Below are 27862 nucleotides of genomic sequence, written 5' to 3'. Positions count from 1 at the left end.
AGGATCATCAAATGCACTTCTTGTTTCCAAGGGTAATGATGTGTTTTTGTGTGGCGCCCCCAGGTGGAGACCATCGGCGATGCGTACATGGTGGTGTCGGGACTTCCCGTGAGGAACGGGAAACTGCATGCACGCGAGATTGCCCGCATGTCTCTGGCTCTGCTGGAGGCCGTTCACTCCTTTCGAATCCGCCACCGACCCAGCCAGCAGCTCCGCCTACGCATCGGCATCCACAGCGGTGAGGATCATGGGATATGGTACTCTGGCACGTATCTGTTTGTTCATGACTGACTGTAATGGAAAGGTTTGACTGGTGGTAATATGTGTCCAGGTCCTGTGTGTGCAGGGGTGGTTGGTTTGAAGATGCCTCGGTATTGTTTGTTTGGCGATACAGTCAACACATCTTCACGAATGGAATCCAATGGAGAAGGTGAGGTGCCTCCAGACTTTTAAAGGGGGTCATATTCTACACTTTTGTCCATTTAATATGTTCGTGAAGGTTTTTTCACTGTAGTATTTGTAATTTACACTACTGTTAAATGTTGGGGGTCATTTCTTTTCTTTTTTTTTAAGAAGTATTTTATGCTCGCCAAGACTGTATTATTCGTACAGTAAAAAACAGTAATACTTTATTGATAATTCATATATTATATATTCAATTATTATTTTTTAAATTGCATATACCTATGATGCAAACCTATATCTCTATAGTATAATTTCTCTTCAGTGTCACATGATCCTAAATGCTGATTTTCTGCTCAAGAAACATTTCTTATTATTGTCATTGTTGTAAACAGTACATATTTGTTGTGGGAACAGCAATACATTTTAGCAGTCTTTAATGTTAAAAATCTTTTGTAACGTTATTAATGTTTTTACTGTCACTTTTTTTGATGAATAAAAGTAGTAATGTCTTTTAATAAATAAATAAAATGTTACTGATCCTGAACTTTTGAACAGTTGTGTGGTTAAATATGATAATTTTTCACCTTCTTTCTGGCGAATGGAATGAAACTCATTTTTTACGACTGCATCCTTAAAAATTATATATATACATATATAAATTATCTCTATTACTTATGATTGGTTAATTGGTTGAATGTGAAAACCGGTTTTATTTGTTCATTCAATTGAACTGATTAGGGATTTGTAAATCGCTTTACAGAGTAAAACTATGCAGTGGGGAACCATAATAACCATATAATATACAAAAATATAGTAATAAGTAAGAGTATTATCCTGGGAAGAGCGATGACAATTGATGTGGATGATGAATAGCTGTTAATATTTACATATGTTTGGTCATATTGGTCATTTGGTTTCAGTCATTATTTAGCAAGGATCATTAAATTGATCAAAAGTGACATTAAAAATATTTATACATTTAGAGGTCAGTCTCATTTTTGCTTTTTATTTTATATAAATGATCATTTATTATAAAAAATTATAAACTGCATTTCTTAAACAATATAATGAACCTTAGTTACAGTATTTAATTTGATGCAAAAACAATTTTTTTTTACTAATCTACTGTGTTCTGCTACCTCTTTCATCAGCCCTGAAGATCCATGTGTCAGAAGCCACACAGGCCATACTGGAGGAGTTCAACTGCTTCCAGCTGGAGCTCAGAGGGGATGTGGAGATGAAGGGAAAGGGACTGATGAGGACGTACTGGCTGCTAGGAGAGGTCGACTCCGACAATGCCTAAAAACTGACTGACTGAGAAAAAGAGCTACAAAACAAACACATCTAAACAAATACTGGGACAGTGTGGAACACTGCAGCCCTTCACTGGGACAAACTAGACTTATTCATCTTTCATCTCCCAATGTTTCGTGTTATTGCTTCATGGGAATCTCGCTATGACTGGTTTTGCCAAAGTAAACTCAAAAAGAAATAACAATACTTGAGCAGAATGGTTTAGAAAATGGATGATGACGTGACACTGCTGGTGTGATATCATACCCTTCTGGGTCTTAAAAATATCGTCTTGTCGTGATAGGTCTTTGTTTTGTCCAGACTTTTTAAAGCAGTCATCACGAGTTGTTCGGGTCTTTTAGTTGTCGTTCAATGATTCAGTGCTGTTGTAGTCCCTGTAGTTCTTTTTTTTTTTTTTTGTTATCCATGTGAAATGTTCTTGATTCCTGCTCCGGGATGCAGTGATTCAGAGTTCAGTTCAAAACTCTTCCATCTGCCAAAACTGATCCAGAGAGGTTTGAACCACAGATTAAAGTTACGCACAAAAGAGAAATGATAATCAATGTCAAGTATTAAGAAAGCATAGAAATGTTCAATAATGGATTTTGCTCTCAGAGCTCAAGATCGCTTCCCTGCAGAAATCCGCAAATATTGGGATAGGTTTACATGACAACGATGCTCTTAAAACATAAAGGTTTTTCCTTTGTGTTTTTTGCACGCAGGACCTCAAAATCATCATGTTATCAAAATGATTAAAAAAGAAACACTGTAAAGAAACACTACGCACCTATAGACTAAAATCGCATGTACATGACGTCACCGTTCCCACAAATGTGTGCTTCTGTAGTTTACACTGAGACAATAATGTGTAAATGAACGGCCAAAACGCATACAAAAAAACAGTGTTTCAGCTAAAACTAGCCCAGGGATGTTCTTCATTTAATTGCAGGATTTTCTCCTCAAAGTCAAGAAATGGCCACATTTAACTTCCGTAAAGTGACAAATGAAACTTGATTTTATCAATCACGATCGAATTTGATCACTTGGATATTTATTGGTTAATATTAATTTTGCTGCATTTATGAAATTAGAGATTCCACTCTTATTTGTTCATGTGCTTGGTCTTAAAAAATTGGGGTGAGAAAAGATTTTTGTTTTAAAGAAATTGATACTTTTATTCAGCAAGGATGCATTAAAATGATCAAAGTAACAGTAATTTTAATGTTACAAAAGAAAGATCTATTTCAAATAATTTTTCATCAGGAAGTATTTTAAAAAATTAATTTCAATACACCACGTTATATGTTATATAATTATTATATAATTATAATACATGTTATAATTACATTCATGTAAAGATATTTCACAAGATTACTATTATTTTTTTACTGTATTGTTGATCAAATAAATGCTGCCTTGTTGAGCATAAGGAACTAAATCTTACTAGCCCTAAACCTTTGAACAGTGGTATAGATTATGGCAAAATATGTCATTATTTGGGCTGTCAAACGATTAATCGCATCCAAAATAAAAGTTTGTGTTTACATAATATATGTTGGTGCACTGTGTATAATTATTTTGTATATATATATAAATACACACACATGCATGTATATTTAAGAAAAAAATCATATTATTTATAATAAAATATTTAAAAATCTATATAGATGAAAATATTTCTTAAATATATACAACCATATATGTGTGTGTATTTATGTATATATATATATAAAATAATTATACACAGTGCACCCACATATATTATGTAAACTTTTATTTTGGATGCGATTAATCGTTTGACAGCCCTATTATGTCACCTCTGTATTCTCTTGCAACATATTTTAAGAACAAAGAAAGTATGTGAAAAACAGCTTTAATAAAACAAGACCAATAATGATTCATTCAGCTGAATGTGTAGACATTTGAAATATTTCCTTTAAGTTGAAGCTGCTACCATTTTAATTGTTTTACCCATAATACCATGTTTCTAACTTGCAATTATGCGAACAACAAAGATGTGAACAGTTTTCAGAAGCCGGAAACTTAGAATTATGGTGATTCAACTACAATATTGTGACATTTTAATGGATTATGGAAACATCTCTTCAGAATGTGATGAACGTGAATTAGAGCAGGAATAATACAATATAAATAAGTACATTTTGACTTGTGTTTTCAATAAGGATAATGTCTTTGTTGGGTTCACACCTCCCTGTGTCTATAAGCTGAGATAATGAGGATTTGGACAGCAACTTTTCCTGTTGCGATGACACCTCCTGCTGAGCCATATCAAATCTCACTGTGGGTCAGAGTCATCTGTTACATTTCGGTACCGTCCCAAATCTTTGATCCATTCCCTGTGCCGATGACTGCATACATTACATCTGAGAGGAAACAGTCCAACAATTCTCTAATGGCATTAAAAGCTTCGGTAATAAATAATGATGAATGTCTGTACTATGGATTTAAATACATGCAGTGTTTTCTCACTTCACTTATCTTCTGCTCTGACAACTCTCAGTCAAACTGTAGCAATGCACCATGTGGACATGATGGAGGACGTCCTGTGTCATGAGATCCTGATTGATAATGTCAGATGTACAGTGTTTAAGATGCAGCTCTTCTTGCTTTCCTGTTCGGAGGGCATGAATTATGATTGCAATGTTTTATCTGTCTTCTATGTGTGGTTTGGATAGCTGGGTCATTGGGTGTCGTTTTTGGTATATTTACTACAATGTCTTCAAGTGAAGTTCAAATTGATTATTGTGTTTTTTTTTTTTTGGTTATGTTTGGGGGGAGGTGGATTGTGTAATAATGTTAATAAACATTAAAAATACAGAGCTCTTACAAATTCATGTGGTATTTATCACAAAGTCAAGCTTTTGCATCTAAGAGGCAAGTGCTGTAATATTAGCACTATATAGCGACCATTTATACTGGGGAAGATTGTTATGCGTGTTATTTTCTGTTAGCAAAAATCTTTACCTTTTCCATTTGTACAGTATAAAATGCATCTTAGTTGTTTAAATGTTTCTAGAAAAGTCATTCATGTACAATATTTTAAAGCTATGTGTTAAGATAGCCTTTTTAACTTCATTTCATATACACTTCTAGAGTCAGTGTCAATAAATATCAGGTTTCCATTGTGACAAACAATATGCCCCGTTATAAGCTCAGTGTGTTAAATGAGCTATTTTTTTTAGTCGAAAACTATGGATATAAATATAATATATAAACAAGGCATTGTGTGTGTACAAAAACTGATGCCTCGCATGGCAATGAAAAGGTCACTGTAAAAAATATTTTCATGATTTGTAATCACAACATTTTTTCTTTTGTCAAATCAACTTAGATAATTTATGTAGTTCAGATAACATAATATTTTGAGTTTCTGGTGATTAAATTAATCTCCTTCATTGTATTAACTCTTTTCCATTTCAATGAACTTGAAATTTTAAGGCAACCAGTTTACTTATTTTTTTAAGTTAACCCAACAATATTTTTTTTTGCAGTGTAACTTTTATTTTATTTTTATTAAATGAATGTACTATATTTTAGTTTGATAATATTTTTTTATTTAATGTTTTGTATTTTTAGGGGATTTTTATTGTACTAAATTATATTTATTGATCCATTTATTACCTGTTAATCACTTTTTTTTTTTTTTTTTTAGCATAGACCTGAAAATGAAATTTTAATCAAATTGTCATAAATCATGTGGATTCCATGCCTGGAAGGATCTGGCCCGGATCTGGGCAGATAATATGTTGATGTCTTGGCAGGCTCAAGTTTGGTATCTCTTTAAAGAAAATACTGAATTGCTGAAGTGAAATGAGTTTTTTAAAAATGCACACTAAAAAAAAGTTATAGAACAAGTACAGCTGCCACCGGATAAACATCACCTTTGTCAAGGCCAGGGAACAGCCACATTCACAGTCCAAGCCAACAGCTGGGCTGTTCGCCTCGGATTTGGGGCTAAAAGTCGATCTGGGGAGGTAGCTCAAGTTCACATCGTGGTAACTGGATTGAGGCTAGACGTGGTGCTGACATCAGCCACTTCAAAGCAAGTGCTCTTGATAGAGCTTGCCACATCGAAGAGGCGAATGAACAGAAGTCTGAGTATCAGGAGTTAGGAGTGCAGAAGGCCGGAAAGCATGCTGTGAGTCCATCAAAGTTGGGTGTGGAGGTGATGCTGGTCATTCTGGGCTGCAATGAGGAAAGCCATCAAGTCCGCTATGGAGGCTGCAGAAAGGCTGTGGCTTAAGAGGTCTGATCAACCCTGGCTGGGTCACCTGGGTGAGGGCGTATGATGTTAAAAGACCAGAAACACCCAAGGACCCCGGGAACATCACTGAAAATGTGTGCCAGTGCATCCTAGGATGTATCTTTGATATGAAAGTTTAAGGTTATGAAATGTTTTAAATGTTGTTGTTATGCATAAATATTATGCTTAAAATTTGAAATACGATATGAAATAGGCCTATATATTTTCCAAAACATGTTTTATTCTAAAACTGTTAGAAAACCAGTTGTGTTTCAAATTTTTCGTTAAGAAAGATCTTTCACTATTTGTTTCGGCGCAGTACCAAACGTTTCCACTAGATGAAATAGGCTACGCTTCCCTTTCGTTTCCAGTTTCCAATGCGGTCTTTTGACCACGATCAGTAGCTTACATATGTGACTTTTTTTTCTTTCTTTTTTTTTTCCCCCGTAAATTTTCGGTCAAGAAAATGACCGAACAGCACCAGGGGGTTAATTTTCATATATATTACATATTAAATTATATACCTGCTGTTGTTAACCCATTTAAAAGTAAGCACGTGTGTGTCATTTGCATCCCATCCTTATTGTTTGAAATTTTCTATGTTGTTATTTGCATCCCATCCTTATTTTTACTGTCTGTTTGCGTTTTTACCCACATGTTTACACAGAAGCAGCGTTCTTGTCAAGTTCCACGGGCTTCTTTTTGTCTAACGGGTGTCGTGACAGTGCCATCACGGTGATTGGTCAACTGCCACGTCAATCAAAATGCCCAGTTCGCGATTGGTATAAATGGGTCTTTTCGCTCCACCTTCACTCTGCGTTCGGAACACTTCCGCTAGGCCACCATGCCCTGCGGAAGTTGAATTGTTACAGTTGGACACTGTGGAAACACTGGAGTGGTCGCGCGAAGGTGGCGAATTAAGAGTCGTAAACACACTGTAGGCACCTAGGACTGGGCGGAGAGAGGGTTAACTAGTTCATAAGCCCCACAGTCCCACGTAAACAGTGAAAGTGGGGTTTTAAACAGCGCCCTAAACCCCCGCCAGGTCCCGTGAGTGTGGGCGCAGTGAGGCGGGAGGAGATGGAGCCCTCGCCGGCTAAGGGTAAAGCACAGGGTCGCCTTCTGGTGTCCACCAGCCTGGACGCCAAAGATGAGCTGGAGGAGGTAGGGATCGACTCATTCCCTTTGGCCGTTAACTTCGTCCTGAACAACACACATTTGTGAAGAAAAACATTTTGAAACAAAGTACAATAACAAAAGGACAAGCAGAATTGAGAAGTTGACACTACCAGACTTGTAGGATCACTCAGAACAGGGTTGCTAGTTGCAGGGATGGCTTTTGTCCTCTTTTATCTTTAATTTATTTGAAGATTAAAATGTAAAGGAAAGAATTGCTACAGCAGTGTAAACATGATCTGTGATGAACACAATGATGTGACTATGGCATATATGTACTAAATGACAGCTGATGGTGTCAGTGACTCTCCATCTGCTGGGAAAGGTTTTAAACAGTGATGCAGTCATGTCCTTCAATTGAGATTAGACTATTTATTTATGAACATTAAATAGATACTAGATAGATAGATAGATAGATAGATAGATAGATAGATAGATAGATAGATACATAGATAGACATTTCAGCCAGATTTAAGATACATAGATAGATAGATACATAGATAGACATTTTAGCCAGATTTAATGGTGAAATAAGTATGAAACATATACACATATATTTATGAAAAATATGCTTTTTAGTAAGCAGTGATATATTATGGAATTTGGTTGTATTTTAATATAATCATAATTGTCAATTACATAGTACTCAATTATAATTAAATGCATTATTATTAATTATATTAGTGTAATTGTAAAATTATGATTATTGTTGTTGCATTTGTAATTGTTACATTGATTATAACATTAATATGTTAAAAAAATGTCTTAAAATAATATTGCTTGTTCTCCCATTCGATCAAATGTATGTTTTATTAACTACAGTATTATTTAGTTTTTGACATTCATGCATGCATCTGTGTGTGTTTCAGCGCCTGGAGAGGTGTGTGAGCATCACCACGTCTATAACCAATGGCCTGTCAGAGCGGGAAGCCAATGATGCCATCACTGCTCATGTGAGTGTTTATTAGTCACACATCCACCTAAAATAACTCGCATCAGGATTCCCACATCATAAAAATGTTAACGCATAATGGAATTTTAAAGTTGTGAGTTTTCAGGACATAATAGAAATTAGTAGAAAACAAAATTTTGTTCTTTTTTGCTTATCCGTTGACACTTATTGAAGTCATCTCATCTGTATACTGGGGGGCCGTTAACACAAAACGTGTTTTTCATTCTGCTGCTTGTCCATTATTTTTCAATGTAAACACACACACTAGATGGATGTTTTTTACCACTGAGCTCGCTTCTCACATATTTTGCAGCTTCTCGCGCATGACTCGGCATTCTAAAAATGTGGCACTCGTGATAAAACGTCTCTACACCTTGCACTTTTTGCGTTCTACTGACCTGCGTTTTAGGTTTTTAACAGAAAAACTGCAATCTGTGTGAAGTGAACAGCCCTAAGGATGGCCATTTAAAAATAAGATGTGACAGAGAAATAGACATCTGATGACTAATAATTTGTGCTAATCCACCAATTATCAGTTAACTGTAAATTAATTAATATTGGTCCAAAAGTGGCCTTGAACGAGATTGGTCCAAAATTGTGTCTGAAATCGCTTACTTTTTGATTAGGTACTTCATTTGAGTTTACTTCGTGTTCGCGACCATTAAAATGTATGTTCTGTATAATATGAACGTGGGTGGTATGAATGAAAATAAGCCTCCATGTCGTTACAGTCACGTGACTTATCAGTGCGTATATAGTTGCGTCGCTTCACTGCCATTTATAAATCCTCTTCTGTGGCCTTGTGTCAAAGTGTCAATCAAATGTACACTTAAAAATCTCAGTGAAAGTAGTGGGTCGTCCAGGTACTTTTCACCTATTGTTTGTTTTTTATGCTGTGTATTCGGACATACTGCTCTGTTGGTGTACTGTTTTTCACTTTCTATATAGTAGGGAAGTATTTGATTTCGGACACAGCACCTGTGTTATCCAACTCTTGCAAATCATGTGAGTCAGAAATGAGGCCCTAACTTATTTCTTTGTTATTCATAATGTGCAAATCCTGTTATATCTCAAGAAATGCCAGTTTATTTAAGCAATTAGGTACTGTGCTATATTTGGAATATAGTCATCATGACAAAAGGGTTTTATTACAGCGAGTTCAGTGGAGGTCAGTATATTCATAGTACAACATTCACGTCTTATTGATTTTATAAAACCATTACTACAAAAAATATATATATAAAGTTATATATATATATAAAGATATATATAAAGATTCCATGTAACATGTAACCTTTAGAAATAATTATGCTGATTTGGTTTTCAAGATACCTTTATTGTTATTATTACTATAATCAAGGTTGAAAATAGTTAATGTAATATTTTATGGAAATCGTGATGCATTTTATTTTATTTTTTGCATTTTTATTTATTCAATTTTTTGATGAATAGAAGAATAAAAGACAGCATTTATTTGAAATATAAATATTTTGGAACATTATAAATATCTTTACTGTCACTTTCGAAAAATAACAAATGCATTCTTGCTGCATAAGTGTTCATTTCTCTCAAAACACAATCTGCCGCCGTAGTGCATGTCATAGCTGTTGTTATGATTAATGTGTATGAAATGGAATACTAGGCTAATTTACTATACTACACACTGAATACTGCATACAGTTGTTTAAAAATAGTAATAGAAACATCAGCATTATGTAATCACAAATGTTTTTATCAGTGGGATGCTGCATTACTAATACCCACAGGCTTATAAAAGCGATGATGTTTAGCACACTGGTTAGTGCATGTTGACTTTTCGCTTGTGAAGTACATTAGTTTAAATGTGGCTTGGAACTTGCAATTTCCTGATCCCTTCTTTTAAATTTTTGACTGACTTGAGATCAGAGATCAATAAAAGTATCTAAAAGAGCTAAAAAAAAAAAAAAACTAAACAAGTTGAGAATACTGAAAATAACTTGGCTGTATTTAGAACCATTGTTGATGATGATGTATTTATGAAAGCATTTGATGGAGATGATGTGTGTGTGTGCAGGTGTGTAAGGGTCCACAGCAGCATGAGGAGGTGTGTCTGGGTCTCTTTGCTCTCCTGCTCACAGAGCCCCCACAAGCACAGAGGGTATGTCGACGCTTCATGAGATCTGATTCACATACATCCCACAGAATGCTCTTCTTTTCTAACTGTTCTCCCAGAACATTAACGTAACATTTTGTCCTGCAGTGCTACAGGGACCTGACGTTAGTGAATCGGGATGGCATGAACGTGGTACTCATGAAAATCAACCAGATCCTCATGGAAAAGTTTCTTAAGCTGCAGGACGTGTGCCGCACGCAGGTGGGCCGCTGTCTGATGCCGTATACACTGGTTGAGAACTTGGGATGACAAGACCTGTTGTGTTATTTTAGGATTATTTTTATACTATTAGTATTTAATAATATTTATAATTACATTTTATATCTTTAGTTTTCATTTACAAGTTTTAGTAATTTTGTTATATGCTTAAAAAAATAAATATATATATACAGTATATATATTAAAATATTGCTTTTTAGCTTATTTTAGTACTTCAACTTAAACATTTCAGTTTTTCTGTATTTTTATTTTAAGTTTAAGGTTTTTAATATGTTTATATAAATATGTATACACAATTAGTTATATTGTTTTATGGTGTTAACGGCACTTTTGACGTCTCTTCTTTTTGTGTGGGCAGCTGGTGTGGTTGGTCAGAGAGCTGGTGAAGAGCGGAGTCATTGGAGCAGATGGGGTTCTCATGACGCTCATGAAACAGATCGCTGGTGTGTTCATACATATGCAAATCATTTCTACATATTTACTATGTACCCCCTATACTGTTTGTCTAACCTACGTCAATGTGCAGGGGGAGACATCTCCAACAAAAACCTGTGGTTGGCAGAGAACGTGTTGGAGATCTTAGTGGACCAGAGGTGAGAGGTTCAGAGTCAAACAGCATGGATGTGACTGTTGCTTTGTGTGCCGTGACATTCATTGTTAGTTTCATGAATGTGTTTGTGTGATGGACAGAGAGTGGGTGCTGAAGAGTGGGATGTTAGTGGCCATGTCTGTGTACACATACCTGAGGCTCATAGTGGACCATGGGACGCCAAACCTGCTGTCCCTCAGACAGAGAGAGGTGGACTTCTGCATTGGGCTGCTTAGAGAGAGGGTGAGTACAGGAATGGCTTCAAATCTGGACATACGTGGGGTTTTGTTTTTTTCGTTTTTATGCTCACCAAGGCATTTTTTTTTAATCAAAAATACAGTAAAAACAGTAGTATTTTAAAATATTGTTACAATTGATAATGCTGTATTTGAATATATTTTAAAATACTTTTTGTTCCATTGACTTGCATTTAAACACATGCGAATGCGCGAGACTGGAAATGCAGGCTCATGCAAAGAAGTTTCTGATTCCGTTCATTCCAAAGTTCAAGTTTTGTAAACTCTGACCTGCAAATTTGCATCAAATTGGCAGACGCATGACCAACAGAAGATTGATGTCACGACGTGACCTCTTAGCTGAATTAAAACTGAACACTTTTTGCAGTAATTTATATTTGAGTAGATTGTATATTTTGGATTTATTATTATTTATGTTGAATTTGCCTTTGTTTTTTAAATATGCCACAGTGTGTGACAACATATCACGTATGTTGCAGTGTCCATAGAAATTTCACATGCTCAAAGTCTCATGTGACTGACTTTAACACTCATCCTTCCCTCACGTCCTGGAATAAATCCTCCCCTCACGGGTCTAGCCCTAAAATTACTTTATTTTTTTTCCAGAATTTTTTTTTTTTCATTTCGATAATATTTTTTTCTATTTAATGCAATTTTTATTTTATTTACCTTTATATTACTTGATTGAATCAATCAATAAATAGTAATTTAAGCACATTCTTCACATTCTTTCAACTTAAATTACAAATAAAATATCTTACATTGGGTGTCTTTGCCGACCTCTTGTGGAAAAAAAATATGAACTGACCTGAATGATTATAATGTATAAAGACAGGAAAGAGGCCGCACTATGCATAAATTTGTGAAGGCACGCACCGAAATGTGTCTGTGCAAATAAAACAAATTTATGCATAGTGCGGCCTCTTTCCTGTCTTTATACAAAAAAATATATAAACATGACATTATATTTCTGACTCTAGCTACTAGATGGCCTTATAGCTCTATTTGAAGCAAATGAACTGTTTCCCCTGGGTCCTAAAGTAATTTCTCTGTAGTATGCATAGATACACATGGTAGACGTTATAAATGTTTTTGGTAAAGGTCATATTTAGTTAGAATTTTGAGCTTTTTAAAGTTTTTCTATGTGTACTGAAGCATTCCTCGCATTCCATTCATTCCTATGGGGGTCAATTTGACCCGCGTGGGAAGGATTTGTTACTTTTTTTTAATTTCAACCACAAAACTCCTCGAATCCATTAGTTCAAATGTTTTTGTGTGTATTCATGGTTCAAGTGTGACCCCTCTTTTTTTAATTTTAATGTCCTGGTTAAAATTACGAGAGGGAAGGATGAGGGTTAAATGTAATGTATTCCTGTGATGGCATAGCTGAATTTTCAGCAGTTATTACTCCAGTCTTCAGTGTCACCCAATCCTTCAGAAATCCCTTTTATCCTTATCTTTTTTAATATTCCAAACTTTTCATGAATAGTTTACATTGAGCATAAGGTGAAAATATTTTTGGGGATGTTTTTTTGTGTGTATGTGCTAATTAGTTAAACTGGATAAAAAAAAACGGCCAGCGTTTGTTTTCTGGGATGTACCTCGTGAAATTGACTTTTGAGCCCACATACTGTGCCCCAGACACATTGAGCCAAGATGTAAAACTTCAAATCATTATGGCAACATTTTTAACTGCATTTTCTGTATAATAGACCAGAAACGCATTGAAAGGTAAATGGTTTTTATTCAGCGCGTCTTGCTGTAGACTAATTTCAAGGACACTCCTCCTGAAGCCGGCTGAGGTGAAGGGGCTCGTTCAAGGGCACTAAAGCAGGATTGTGATGTCTGTATCTGGGTCAAGAACACTTGGGATTTAACTTGTGACTTGGGCCTGAACCAGCTGTGATTGAAGTAGGCTGCAAGCAATTATTCAACAGATTTAAAAACCGCATGACTATATGTACCTTATGTAAATGTTCCCGATCTTACTGGCCAATCAGACTTCAACTAAGTTATTTTGATAATCAAAATATTGGAGGCTCAAATAACATTTGTGTATAAATGTTGGCTATCCTATACATCAGGATTTTTTTTTGTGTCAGCCAAACCCGTTTGACTCAATATATTTACTTAAAAAAATATCCCTGAGATTGTTAACATTTCATGCACACATTTGCATTTGTACTGTTCTCTGTTCTTTTAATGGTCACATGACATGGAGGTAAACAAATAAAATATTTATGTCTGTAATATACAGATATAATATAATATTAATAAAATATTTTTTGAAGGAAGTTTCTTATTCTGGATTTAACAAATTATTGGATTGGATTTAACAAATAATTACATTTAAAGGAACTTATATATATATATATATATATATATATATATATATTCAAAAGAACAGCATTTATAACTAGAAATATTTTATAACATAATAAATGTCTAACTATAATTCAACTTTATCAACCTCTCATGCTATACATCATTTCTGGGTAAGTTAATATTAATCAGTATTATCAGTTTTCATCCACTCAAATCCTAATATATAGTCTGCCCTACATTTTTAATTTAACTTGAATGTTACTTATTACAGATGTTTAAATGTTTTTGTTGCTGTTTTATGTGTTGCCATTCAATGGTGATTCACGTGTTATGTGATTGTGTTTTGACAGTTCATGGAGTGTTTTATCATGGGAAGGGATCTCGTCAGACTCTTACAGAATGTGGCTCGTATTCCTGAGATGGACTTGCTGTGGCGAGACCTGCTGCACAATCCTCAGACTCTTAGTCCACAGTTCACAGGTGTGCGTGAGGGAATTTCTACATTAACACAGTTAAGACTGTGTATGTGTTACTAAAGTGGTCTTGTTGCCTTGTCCCGCCGCAGGTATATTACAGCTCCTCACCTCTAGAACCTCACGCAAGTTTCTGGCCTGCCGACTCACTCCTGACATGGAGACCAAGCTGCTGTTCATGACCTCAAGGGTAAACGCACAAACACTGATACCTGACACGGAAACCACGATTTGTTTGTGACTTGAAAGTCAAACGCTCTTGCTCTCCCTGGCTGCAGGTTCGGTTTGGCCAGCAGAAGCGCTATCAGGACTGGTTTCAGCGACAGTATCTGTCCACAGCTGAGAGCCAATCACTGCGCTGTGACCTCATTCGTTATATATGTGGTGTGGTTCATCCATCCAATGAAGTGCTGAGCTCTGACATTTTGCCGCGCTGGGCGATTATCGGCTGGCTCCTGACTACCTGCACGGTAAGCAAATACTTCCTAAAGTTCCCTGTGTGTCCTTATTAAAATGTCTTAAATTAAAGGTAACACTTTACAATAAGGTTCATTAGTTAACATTAGTAAATGCATTAACTAACATGAACTAACCAAGAGCAACGCATTAGTTACAGTGTTTATAATACAAATACAGCTGTTCATTGTGCGTTCATGTTAGTTCACAGTCCATTAACTAATGTTAACTTATACAACCTTTGATTTTAATAACATATTAGTAAATGTTGGAATTAATATAAACTAAGCTTAATAAATGCTGAAGAAGTATTGTTCACATATTGTACATGTTAACTAATGTAGTTAACTAATGAACCTTATTGTAAAGTGTTACCCATTAAGTTTTTATCAAATTTAAGGTCATGAAAAGTCCTAAATACCTTAAAATTCTATAAGAAGTCTTAATTGTCATTTCAAGTGGTATTAAATTTGGGGATGGAAAAGCAATAATTGTGAAATGGCTTAATATAATGTTTAAAGCTTTTGTAAGCGTTTCGAAGTGTTGCACTTTCTACAGACTCATGCTTTCAGGGCCGTTTGCCCATCTGTATGCCAAGTGATTACTGTTGATTAATTATAACAATATTTATCTTATGCTGTTTATAGCATACCTGCAAACTCATCACCTTTGGAAAGGAGATTTCGATGGCATTTTCTTTTTTAACTCAGTAAAATGACTAATTAAGTAGTGTTTATAAGCAAAGTGCTGCTTTTTTAGAGGTAGCCGGGGTAACTGCTATATTTCTGCTGGTCCGTAAGTGGCATCTTCTGTCATTTTTATTCAGCTTGTCCGCCTTTTGACCAATGAAAAAGTTCCTTTTTTTATGCAGTATATATTAATATAGATTTAAGTATTTATACTTTTGACTCTTCCCTTTTCTTAAAAAAAATGGCTGAAATGTGAGGCTTATGATTTTATAAAACTTTTAGTTTTTGTCAAAAACCTGTATTATTTGAACGTTAAAGTATAAATTGTGTTTTTTATAGTCAATTTTTGAAATCATCCAGATACCCTGTCTAAGAATTTTCTTAAAGGCCATATTAATGCTGAAGTTTTATCTCTGCCCACAGTCTAATGTTGCTGCATCTAATGCCAAACTGGCCTTGTTCTATGACTGGCTCTTCTTTAACCCTGAGAAAGACAGCATCATGAACATTGGTAAGAGAGGCAGGATGCCATTACTGTGTCTTTCAGCTTTCACTTCGTAAGGAGACATGTAATAACTAAATGCTTTGCCTTAACCCAGTCACTGATGCTCTGTTTTTTCCTTTGATCTCTTTCCTTTGATTACCCCCCTCTCTCTCTCTCTCTCTATCTCTTTCTCTTTCAGAACCAGCCATTTTGGTGATGCATCACTCCATGAAGCCACATCCTGCTATTACAGCCACACTTCTGGACTTCATGTGTCGGGTGAGAAACTGTTTCTCAGCTCTTACTGCAAGCTCTTAAGAGCTTGTTAATTTCTTGCAGTAATGGCTTTAAAAATAGAATCACCAGAATTTAACAGAATTGTCTTTTTAAAATACACATGGGTGGAGGTGGGTGAAAAAAAAACCTTCAAATCAAAATGGACGGAAGTGTTTTATGGTTTTTCAGAGTAAATAACGTTCACTCTTAAATAACTGTAACACTTTACAAGACTAGACATTAACTAACAATGACAAATACATTTGTTACAGTGTTTATTAATCTTTCTTAACATTAGTTAATAAAAATACAACTATTCTTTTTTAGTTCATGTAAGTTCAGGTCCATTAAATCAGTTTAACAGATACAACTTTTGATGTAAAATGTATTAGTAAATGTTGAAATTAACATTAACTTGCTTTAAAGTGCTTTTATTTAGAAATATTACTCATTATTAGTCCATTTTTATTAATGTAGTTAACTTAGGTTAACAAATGACAACCAAAATAACTTTTTTCTGATAAGAATCCAGTCACTGTCAAAAAAAAAATGTCCTGTCCTGCATTATTTTCCACTTAATATTCTGTTTGACTGTAAAATAAGTAACATAACTCAAGGTAAATGTGTTGTGAATGCCAGTTATTGTTGTGTTTTAATTCTTTGGTTTACCCACTGTCATCTTCTTCAGATCATCCCAAACTTTTTTCCTCCTCTTGAAGTTCAAGTGCGGCAGGGTGTCTTCAACTCTCTCAACTTCATCATGGAGAAGAGAGTTCTGGCGTTAGTTTCTCACACACACATACACAATCAATACCATGTGCTCATACAGACACTTCATCAAGAATGCCAACCCATGTGACCCTGCTAGTTTCAAGATGTTTTGTTATATAATGATGCTGACTGTCTCTCTCCCATTCGCAGTCATCTAGCACCTCTGTTTGACAACCCTAAACTGGATCGTGAGCTGCGGTCTATGCTGAGAGAACGCTTCCCAGAGTTCTGCAGTTCCCCGTCACCGCCCACAGAAGGTCAGAGCTACACACACCACTGTTTTATGCAAGTCATGTCAATAAATAAAAGCTCCAAGCCAATTCAATCCACCAGAAATGTTATATTTTTTTTTAGCATACTATGATTTGAAAAAGCACTAATCTTCTATAATAGTCATCCTTACAAAGTAATAGCATTAGTATGAGATTGGGATTAATATTTGCCTATTAACATCTTATACAAGGTGGAGGGATTTGTGAAAATGTCAATGGATTTAAGGCTGAGGTTGTGGTCATATTTATAAAATTATTTAACCCAACAGTTGACCCTACATGCGACCCTGCATCCGGTCTGACTAAAAGGCCCCTCATTGTCAAGGAATTATTTTAATTTATTATTTTATTGTATTTTTTAAATTCATTTATTCAATTTACTTCCCAATTAAGTATTTCAGAGCTTGACATAACTAGAAATATTTATAGTTATTATAAAAATGTTGTTGACTTTTTAATATTGTATTCATTTCCTAGTTTTGGTTCCTTAAATAAAAATGAAAAATAACCTTTTTTCGCTGTTTTTTTTTTTTTTTTTAAGGCTGGTTTTGTCTCATTTTAAATAATTTTAGTCATCTTGTGGCCCTTGAAACTGTGCTAAGGCCATCTAATGTGCCCTGGACCCCTTGTTGAAAACCATTAGTCTACAATCTCAAAAGTCACTGGAATGAAATTCTGCTTGAGGAGTCGTTTGTTTTAATGTTGATCATTTGTTTAATCTGTTATGTAGTTAAAATGGAGGAATCTGTTCCCTTGGAGATGGACAATCATGTGCTGGATAAGGAGGATGGTTGCTATGACACCACAGATGCTACCTTCAGTGATGATGAGGAAGAGTTGAACAACAAGGGTAAGATGGGTCCACTTTAACTTTAGATCAACTTATTAAAAATAAGATGCTCTGCTTCACAAAGTTTTCGTTGGAGTGGTGCTTATGTGCTATCTAATCTAGATCAACAGCTCTGGCTCAAAATAATGCCCATGACCCAAATTTTGTATTTTCAGTTCATATCAGTGGCATTATGATATTCACCCTTGTTTATCCCAAGGTAAAAAACGAGAGTTCAAGTTCCAACAGCTCAAGGAAACCTACATTGAAGAACCTGCTGACATCACACCTTTCGTAGACCAATTGGACGAGGCGCTTAAAGAGAGGGTTCTGCAGCTGCAGAAAGGGAGGTGAGACATTTGATTAATAACCTGTATTATATGGATATATTAAGATCTCAATTGCATAAGTCTCATTTGTGCGTCTCTTTCTCTCTTAGTGACACAGAGACACACTGCGAGGTCATGCAGGAAATTGTGGATCTTATTTTAGAGGTTGGTTTTGCTCAGGGTGAATATTTTTGAGCTGAGCTTCAAACACAGCTGACGTTTTACACACTTTCCTCTTTCAGGAGGATTTTGACTCCGAGCAGATGTCCACTCTAGCTTCCTGTCTGGCTGAACTGTTTAAGAGTCACTTTAGAGGAGATGTGTTACCGGAGGAGATCACAGAAGAGTATGTTTTTCTCTTTCTATCTGACTTCCAGCCAAGTCGATCTAGTGTCTAGAACCGTGATGCTCATCTGGGACGTGTGTCTTCCAGCCTGAGTTGTATCCTTATCCCGTTCCCCCTGTTTTCTTCCCACGAGGCTAATATGTTGCTGTGTGTGCTAATAGGTCACTGGAGGATTCGGTGTGTAAGCCGGTGTGTCTGATCTTCAGGAACTTGTGTCAGATGCAGGAAGACAACAGTGGCTTCTCTGTTCTGCTGGACCTGCTCGCTGAGCTCTACCAGAAACAGCCGAAAATCGGTTATCATCTTCTCTACTACCTCAAAGCCAGGTACAGTCAAATTTGATCAAAAGTCCAAAAAATATCAAAAGCAAGCAAATAACGAAGTCATAAACACAGAAGGCTCTTCTCATCTCCTGTCCTAGCTCTTTCAGTTTCACTTTTTCAATGACAGAGTACTGTCACCTGCTGGTATGCAGATGCAGAACATAAATGCTAGTTGGCCATTGGCTGTCGTCTTAATTGTGACATGTTCAAATTAAACTTTTTGACCCAGATACAAGATAAGTGAGGCGACACCACAGTTGACTTTTGTTGTCACTAATTCTTTGATGAATCCCACTTCCTCATAGCTTTATATTAAACATGAACATAAATAGTTGTGCCTGATTTGGAAATTATGCTATTTAGGAATGTTTTTTCTCCTTTTTGTTCTGCTCTCTGAAATAGAGCTTTAAAATATGAGGGAAAAATATTTCCCCTCATAACTGTGGAAAACCCAGGTTGTGTAATTTGAAACAACGTTAAAACAAAAATGTGGGCTACGTTTTTTGATTGTAAATCAATATGACTGCATTATCATCAAACATCACTAAGAAGAAATATAGTTCAGTGTAAGGAAAAATAATATAGTAATAATATCAAATTAGTTGGTAAATTGGCAATACTAATATTTATGTATGTGATTTATTTATTGGCTCAGTTTCAAATGTTAAACTTTAATTTTGACTGAAACCCCATATCATGAAATTGGTTTTATCTTGATCAATTGTGCATCCCTACTTTTTAAATCTTAGTGTTTTTATAGTACACTCTCATTTGAATGTGTGTGACATTGCAGCAAAGCAGCAGCGGGGAAGATGAGTCTGTACGAATCGTTTGCTCAGGCCACGGCTCTGGGTGACCTGCACACCTGCTTGATGATGGACATGAAGGCCTGTCAGGAGGATGACGTGAGGCTACTGTGCTATCTAACCCCCTCCATCTATTCAGAGGTAATGCACGTGCACGCATAGACGTTATACTCCAACACCATGTGCCTGCAACTGTGTTTCACACTCTTTTCTTACTTTTTTGTGTCGTACAGTTCCCAGATGAAACCCTGCGTAGTGGAGAGCTCCTCAACATGATCGTAGCTGTCATTGATTCAGCACAGGTTTCAAATTTACACCTTTAAAGGGATAGTTCGCCCAAAAATGAAAATTATATCATCATTTACTCATGTCATTCCACAATTGAAAGTTTTCGACGAGAGTCCATAAAAGTAAGCCATGTGAAGTCTTCTGACAATCGCTTTATATAATAAACACATTTTAATTTAGGCTTTTATTCACAAATAAACAATGATAAACGCATTCATAGAGCACGTCAAATATAGTCAACTGAAGCTCAGCTGTACTTGCTTGACGCACAAGAACCGATTAAGGTGACTGATGACAAAATGTCCTTTTTTGGGTGGACGATCCCTTTGATACTGATTACAATGAATTCAAATGAATTTGTTTTCCAAATATCTATGAACCTCTTGTGTTCACAGCTTCAGGAGCTGATGTGTCACGTGATGATGGGCAATCTGGTCATGTTCCGTAAAGACTCAGTCCTCAACATCCTCAGTAAGTTTAAGCAGTTTTCAAACTCTGATGGTTCTCCATCTGACCCCACAAGTTTCTGTTCAAATTGTATTATTACACCAAACAAACTAAACACCAGAAATTAATATCACAATGAAAGTGAAAAATTGTGGCATTACATTTAGATCTTTGACAATGTATCAGTGTATTTTTGCAACATGTTTCTGTTGATCTTATGAATGGCAATGGCCAATCAGAGGTGTTTAGATTAGTCCGTTTTTTAGAGTGCACACTCTCTGATTAAAGTGCAGACGTAATATGTACGAGTTTAATTTTCCAGTGTTGACAGCTTAAGTGATTATAGAATTTTTTTTTTTGCTAGAGAAGTCAATAGCCGCGTTTCCACTGCCGGGCTAGGGCTGGGCCAGAGCTAACAGCGAGCCGGGCCGAGCTAGTGGCCTCGGGCCTCAAGCACCGGGCTTGCGTTTCCACTGCCGCGCCAGTAGCCCCACAGCGGTGCCCCAGACCCCACCCCTAACACGCCTTTCAGGATCAAACGTCATAAAACCCAACCCATTTCAGCGGGTATTATGAATTAATTTATTTTTTAAATTAGGAAGATAGCATGTATATTAACTCAACTGCCGTAGTGGCTGCAATAGTGTCCCGAGACCAGTACAGGCGATTCTCCATTTCAAGCAGCGATTTTTTGCGCGATATAACAAGTAGGGCTGCGGGCACGTTTTCAAGTTATTCATTAATCGTTAACCGAGGCCCATCGGTTAATACTCGGTGCATATAGTGTGCGCGCCGCTACCTCGAGATACGGAGTTAATTTTTTAATACCTTTAATAACTGATTGGACCCCATTTGAAACGAAATTAATTTATAGAAATAAAACGCAGCAAGTACGGAGCAGTTAAAGCCCCATTTCCATCACCCTTCAAACTGAAATTGCCAATTGAAAATGAGCAAAACGTCCATTTCACAAAAACTCCGTGTCTGCAAATAATAATAATAATAATAACCATCATCATCATTATTGTAACATTTTATTAGGCTGCATATGTAGAAGACGCCTTTATCCAAAAAAGGAATAGAGCACAAATAAACACAATATTTTTGACAAATATCAGCGCATGTGAACAGTTTCATTGCATTTCTTTCAGTGGAAACAACTTAAAATACTCTTTCATTTCTGGTCATACAGAAAATAATAATACATTATTCGCAAATAAATTTATTTATAACAAGAAAACGTTGTGCTTTAACAATTAATCAAGGCGCGCTTCATGATCTCCGTGAACTGAAGCGCGAGACCTGAAACAGCCACCGCATTCGAATTTGTTCGTTTTAAATTGGACATGTCCAATTTAAAACGAACAAATTCGAATCGAAAGCCAATATCTTCTATGTTTATGTGGCTTAATTTCTCTCTAAATGTGCATCCGGAGATGGAGATATGTTTTTAGCCGAAAATCATTTAGAAAACAATAGTTTATTAATAAACAATTAATGCCTCGTTATTTTATATTATTTTATTATCAGACACATTTATTATAGCCTATAAATCACCCATAAATCCCCTTTCTGTAGGCTGTGGTTACGGCTCTTCTCATTCAGCACTGCGGGGAAAATATCATTTCCAGGTTCTAATTTGGCCTCAGAAAACCAGTAAAATATATATTTTTTCATATTAATTTGTCAAATATTTTAAATGTTTAAGGGGCAAAAAAATCAAACAAATATCTTAAAAAATTGGTCGATGTAGCTATATATAGCCTATATATTGTTGCGCAGCATTTGGCATAGGCCTACAGTTCAAATTAAAATGTTATGCAATTTTAAACGGTTAATCGGTTAAACATGGACACCCCTATGTGCATCTTGCTTCAGATCATAACGTTCCATAACACCGATAAACTCCGCCTTTTACCTTGAGCACGCCTCTAGCCCGAGCTGGCCCCCTCTGGCCCAAGGTATTCGACGGGCCAGAAATCCTGGCCGTTGGCCCCGAGGAAGCCCCGATCAAGCCCCGGAAGTGACAGTGGAAACGCGACTGGCCCTGGCACGCACTAGCACGGCCCGGCCCTGGCCCGGCAGTGGAAACGCGGCTATTGACCGCTTCAGTGATGCGGAGCTTTATTTTTCTTTTTTTCGCTTTCTGTATATGATTTATTCCAATGCTATGGAATAATTTAGAGCATTATATGTGAAACATTTGTATCTATTGTATTATTACATGTATAAAAATCACTTATTCCCAGTTTGAATAGCCATTTTATTTTTCATGCTAGTAAAATTACCAATGTAAAGTCTTTATTTTGTAATACGTAATAAGTAATAAACTAGCAATGGCCAAAAGTGATGTCGGGCCTAGGAGAAATTACATCTTCAACATTTAATATTATTAAAAATTTGTTGAAGATTTTGTAAACCTATTATTTAGTTGTACTTGGAGTCAATTGTTTTATTGTGTAACGCAATGAAACATGCCAGATTGTGCGGACATATTTTTTAGCCGGACTGTCATACAAAGAAATTATGAACACATGCAAAAACATAGTCAAATAAAACCAGCAGCTTGCCTTTTTTTTGCCAAATCATTTTGTCAGATCAATACCTTAACCAAATTCAGTGTTTTGTTTTTCCTTCATATAAAAAAAATAATAATTTTCCATAATCAAATTTTGATCACATAATCGAACTTGTAGTGGCATAAAAAACAAATCTCCTTTGGCAACTACTGTATTCTTAGCTTGTTTTGTCAGTGTAGCTAGAACATCAAACTGACTCTGTGCTGAAAGCTTTAGTGTGTAATCTGTGTTTATCTGTGTGAATGTGCCATGGCTTTGTAAATGTCATTTTCCCCTCTGTGTCTGTGTGTTACAGTTCAGTCTCTGGACTGGGAGACATTTGAGCAGTACAGCACTTGGCAGCTTTTCCTGGCGCACAGTATCCCTCTGGATACCATCACCCCCATTTTACAGCACCTCAAATACAAGGGTAAGCATCACTCTACATAGATACACACTTTCACTTTACACTTCCATTTCCCATAACTCTCTTCTCTCTCTACTCGCAGAGCATCCTGAGGCTCTATCCTGCCTGCTGCTGCAGTTACGCAGGGAAAAGTAAGTCTAATTGGGACGAAGAACTTATCTTTTCTGCTGTGGGATGCAGTCGTTTTTTTTTTAATCCTTTTTTTTTTTTTTTTTTGCTTTGCTGAAGGCCGAGTGAGGAGATGGTGAAGATGGTGCTGAGCCGACCCTATCACCAAGAGGATCAGTTCACCACCAGCATCCTGCGGCACTGGGCGGCTAAACACGACGACCTACTGGGAGAACACATCAAAGCCCTGCTCATCAAGAACAACAACATGCCCCGTAAAAGACAGAGGTAATGACACGTTCTTCGGCTAGTTTGAAGCCCTCCTATGACATTGAACCGAAAGATAGATGCTGTGTGTTTAAGGCCCTGGGCTGAGGACACAAAGGTTGCAGGTTCAAGCTCAAGTGGATTGGCCACAGGGTCAGTATCCCTGGAGAAACATGAAGGTCATTTAATATTTACAGTATAAAATTAACTAGTGTTGTGGAGATCACAAAGATCTTGACAGTGGGCAAGTTTCTGCCTACTCATTGTGTCATGACTTGCAAGTATGATGGCAGTAAGAAACAAATCTTTGAAATTCAAAATTCAGTAGCAAAAATACCAATATTGCTGGAGTTTGACTTATTATTAAACATATTTTAAATAAATTATGAAATATGCTAATGTGTTCATGCAAGGAATGATTGTGTGGAAAATCTTGCCCTAAAAATTATGGTTGAAAATTATGGTTTTCTAATTGGGGGAAAAAAGCACTTGTTCAAATTCATATCAAATTATATAATTTTTAAGTTTATATTTACACAACTGTTCAAAAGTGTAAATTCAGTAATGTATATAAATATATACTTTTATTCAGCGAGGTCTCAGAAATCTATTGTAACAATACATATCTTTACTGTTACTATTTCAAATAAGGCTGTTCTTTTAAACTTTTCTATTCTTAAAATAATCCTGGGAAAAAAATGTTTCCACAAAAATATTAACCCACAAAACTTATTTTAACTGATGATGATGATAATAAATTTGTCTTAAGGATCATGTGATACTGATTCAGCTTTGTCATCACAGTAATTTTAAAATATATTAAAATAGAACAACATTGAAATAATGGGTACTTTCCTGTTATCCGGACCCCACGATGGCCTACCCCTAACCCCGCCCTAAACCTAACCGTCACTGGGGTTAAGACCAATCAGGGACGATGGCCTACCCCTAAACCCAACCGTCACTGGGGTTAAGACCAATCAGGGATGACTATTTCCGAAATGGTATATGGTGGGGTCCGGTTAACAGGATATTACTGTTTTTACTGTATTTTTACCAAATAAATGCAGGTCTGTTGAGCATAAAGAAAATGGTTCAAAAGCATAGAAACCTTTGAAAAGGTAGTGTAATTTTTGAATATACACATATTTGAGTTGTGCTGTGTTTTTGTGTAGCTTGAGGAGCTCCAGCAGTAAACTGGCTCAGCTGACCCTGGAACAGATGCTGGAACATTTGGACAGTTTGAGACTCAATCTCAGCAACACCAAGAACAACTGTGAGTTCACCTGCACAGCCGATAACACCACTAAATTATCAGCAGCCTGGTTGTCTATTTTACTGTTCATATTGACTTAAACCGTGATATCTGAATTCTTCTTGTTTGTGTATCAGTTTTTTCCCAGACACCCATATTACAGGCCCTGCAGCATGTTCAGGCCAGCTGTGATGAGGCCCACAAAATGAGGTGTGTTTTTTGCTTGACAAGGCACAATTTTCAACATGTATTGTATTGTCCTTTTGTTATTCGACTAAATGTCCATCGCTTCTTTCTTCTGTCAGGTTCAGTGATCTTTTCTCATTGGCTGAAGAATATGAGGATTCCTCCAAACAGCCTAAATCTCGACGCAAAGCCCCGGCGTCATCACCACGGTCCCGCAAGGGTGCGGCTCCTCAACCCTGCAATGAAGAGGAGAGCGCATCCAGCAGCGCTTCGGTAAATCTACACTCACAAATTGACATCATCACGAAGAAGCACTCATGTTATTGTGTTCTACTTGTCATCTGTTTTCAATCGCTTTTGTTGACTCCCCTCCAGGAGGAAGAGGACTCCAAACCCAAAGCTCCCAAGAGGAAACGGAAAGGCTCATCTGCAGTAGGTTCTGACAGCGACTGAGAGGACAAATCCTCATCCTCATGCCAACCACGCCCCCTCTGTGATTGTGTTGTCACTGGAGAATACCCGTCAATCATCGACTCCAGCCAATCGGGGACAGCCCGTCCGAACACTCTCCTACTGTAGGGGCAGAACTCTTTCTCTGGACTCAAATGCAGAGGAGCCTGGGAGACAAGCCTCTACTATCTCTAACCACTGCACTGCTCGGCTATTTTAAGCCTGAGAGTTTGGTTAAGTGCAAGGATGGGCGCAGTGGGGGCAGCTAAGCCTGGAAAATCTAAACCCAGACTGACAGATGTACAAACTAGACAGACTGCCTTAACAAAGAGGATGTTTAATCTTCCGCAATGCCCCATCCATAAAATTTCATGGTAATGGACTTCAAAGAACGATTACCCACTAACGATAGTGAACCCGGACTGTAACATGAAGTACAGGGATCTTAAACCGATTCAAGATTTTACTGCATATGGAGGTTCATTTTGAAATGGTGGAAAGCAGATAGGGGCCTTCAGGTTCAAGCCTTTTATCTTTTCATATTGAACAGACCTTTCCCATGCCCATCATTAATAAAGATTGACACTCTGTCCTGTTTGGACACTGTGGCTCTGCAGTGTGGAGCCGGAGACTTCACAGAGGGTCTGTGAGTTTTTATCTCATGTTTGAAATGCACAGAGCTGCAGAAAGCAGGACCGTACAAATGGAGGACTTGACATGGACTTTTTAAAGAATTCTTTCTACTGACTTATTTTCATAAAAACAGATTGTAACTATGTTAAAGGACTATGATATTAATAAAAAAAAGGGCGGAAAAAGTTTGGTTTTCTTACTAAAATGTAACGTTTGATGTGTTCTTGTTTGGATGAAGACTGTCTTCAATAACATATTATTCCATATTTATTTAGTTAGCACAGTGGATGTACATTATGCTTAACATGCAAACTCTGCATACATGCAATACCTGGATAATCTGTTTTTTTTTTAAGTATACAAAAGGGCAGATACTACACTAGAAACTCTATCCCACAATGCATTGTGCAGCTGATTAGGCCCTCCATTTCCAATGTAATGGATGAGTCAGAAGTAACATCGGACAATATTTATAATCTCTTTCTTTGCTCACTGTTTGACTTAAATATTTAAAAATGCCAACCAATTCAAAGATTATTAATACAAAACATCAAATTCTCTGGAATAAAGAGAAGAAATGCAAACCCGACATTAGGAGATACATGATGCTGAGTCACGACGACTTTCAACATTCACGGGCTGATCTGAAGTACATAAGGCCCTGATTCTTATTGCATTTCTTTGTATAGCCAAACTTTTGCACCAACAACGGAAATGTGCGTTCAACGGGTACAGCTTTTAAGAGCAGAGGACCATTGCCTAATAGTCACACTTTATTACCTTTGGGAATGAGATATTTGTACCAGTCGCACAGAGACAGTTCAAATGTTACTAAACATTGTATGATACTTGATTATTCACATTAAATGATGAGGGGAAAAAAAATGTAGATTAGGATGAGGGAGGTGAGACCTCCTCCGTCTCAATAGTGCACGGGGGAGTTCAAATGTTAATTTGTAACAAGGTCCGTTCCTTTGTCCACTTAAGGAATGGTTGTTCAACTAATTTTCCAGTCTTACAACCTGAAGAATTTAATGCAAGATATTTAACCGACATGGAGAGCTGCCCTGATGGACAGAGGAAAAAAAAAAAACACGCTGTGAGTTTTCTACATGCAAGTGAATACAGTTTGACTATCAAAAATGAGAAATTTGCACAGATTGGAATTAAAAGCATTTTATTTGACACTTAAAATGAGTTTGTCAAAAGCAATAAAATAAATAAAAAGTAGTTGCCATACTAATGCTCATTTCAGTTACAATTTTTATAGGTGATCTCATAGCTGAAGTTTTTGCTTAGGATTCTTCCTTCTTGGAGTAAGACTCCTCAAGACAGTTAAAGGTTTGTTCAGAAACAGCTCTAGGCCTTCCCTCTTGGATCTCTGAGGGGAACAGCAGTCATTTGGGCTGTCTTGCAGCTTTTTTGCCGAGCCGTTTCTCTTGTTTGTGGAATTGAACGCTGAATTTGAAGATGTCGGTGAGGAAAACGAATCCACCTGCCTTTTCCTTTCTGCACACCGTCTCTGCTTATGGAATAAAGACTCCCTCCGGTTGACGC

The 27862-nt window shown here is 36.6% G+C and overlaps 2 protein-coding genes across 5 annotated transcripts in view; both read left to right on the top strand.

Annotated features, from left to right (window-relative positions):
- npr1a (natriuretic peptide receptor 1a) overlaps nucleotides 1-3603 on the top strand; it is a 68729-nt gene extending 65126 nt beyond the window's left edge. For all 3 annotated transcript variants that reach the window (XM_089123392.1, XM_089123391.1, XM_039680847.2), the window contains exons 20-22: nucleotides 64-238; nucleotides 332-430; nucleotides 1557-3603. In XM_089123392.1, coding sequence (XP_088979518.1) covers nucleotides 64-238; nucleotides 332-430; nucleotides 1557-1708 — 426 coding nt within the window. In that variant the 3' untranslated portion in view covers nucleotides 1709-3603. The remainder of the gene's footprint in view (nucleotides 1-63; nucleotides 239-331; nucleotides 431-1556) is intronic.
- Nucleotides 3604-6686: 3083 nt separating this feature from the next.
- Nucleotides 6687-26491, top strand: ints3 (integrator complex subunit 3). 2 transcript variants are annotated; one of them, XM_039680861.2, is made up of 29 exons: nucleotides 6687-7126; nucleotides 8008-8091; nucleotides 10144-10227; nucleotides 10330-10443; nucleotides 10820-10904; nucleotides 10988-11054; nucleotides 11152-11293; nucleotides 13983-14112; nucleotides 14198-14295; nucleotides 14384-14575; nucleotides 15674-15761; nucleotides 15934-16013; nucleotides 16699-16790; nucleotides 16932-17038; nucleotides 17784-17903; nucleotides 18103-18232; nucleotides 18322-18376; nucleotides 18454-18557; nucleotides 18719-18883; nucleotides 19674-19827; nucleotides 19920-19988; nucleotides 20370-20445; nucleotides 23296-23409; nucleotides 23489-23537; nucleotides 23632-23802; nucleotides 24957-25057; nucleotides 25174-25246; nucleotides 25342-25495; nucleotides 25598-26491. In XM_039680861.2, the coding sequence occupies exons 1-29, from the start codon at nucleotides 7043-7045 to the stop codon at nucleotides 25673-25675; spliced, it is 3060 nt and encodes a 1019-aa protein (XP_039536795.1). In that variant the 5' UTR covers nucleotides 6687-7042; the 3' UTR covers nucleotides 25676-26491. The 2 variants fall into 2 exon arrangements, with proteins under 2 accessions (XP_039536795.1, XP_039536796.1); XM_039680862.2 differs by having other exon boundaries at nucleotides 6693-7126; nucleotides 23635-23802.
- The last annotated feature ends 1371 nt before the right edge of the window (nucleotides 26492-27862 follow it).

Source organism: Pimephales promelas, chromosome 18 (genome assembly GCF_988280905.1).
Source record: "Pimephales promelas chromosome 18, fPimPro1.hap1.1, whole genome shotgun sequence".
Classification (NCBI taxonomy): domain Eukaryota; kingdom Metazoa; phylum Chordata; class Actinopteri; order Cypriniformes; family Leuciscidae; genus Pimephales; species Pimephales promelas.
This window is presented reverse-complemented; position numbering and strand designations above follow the sequence as displayed.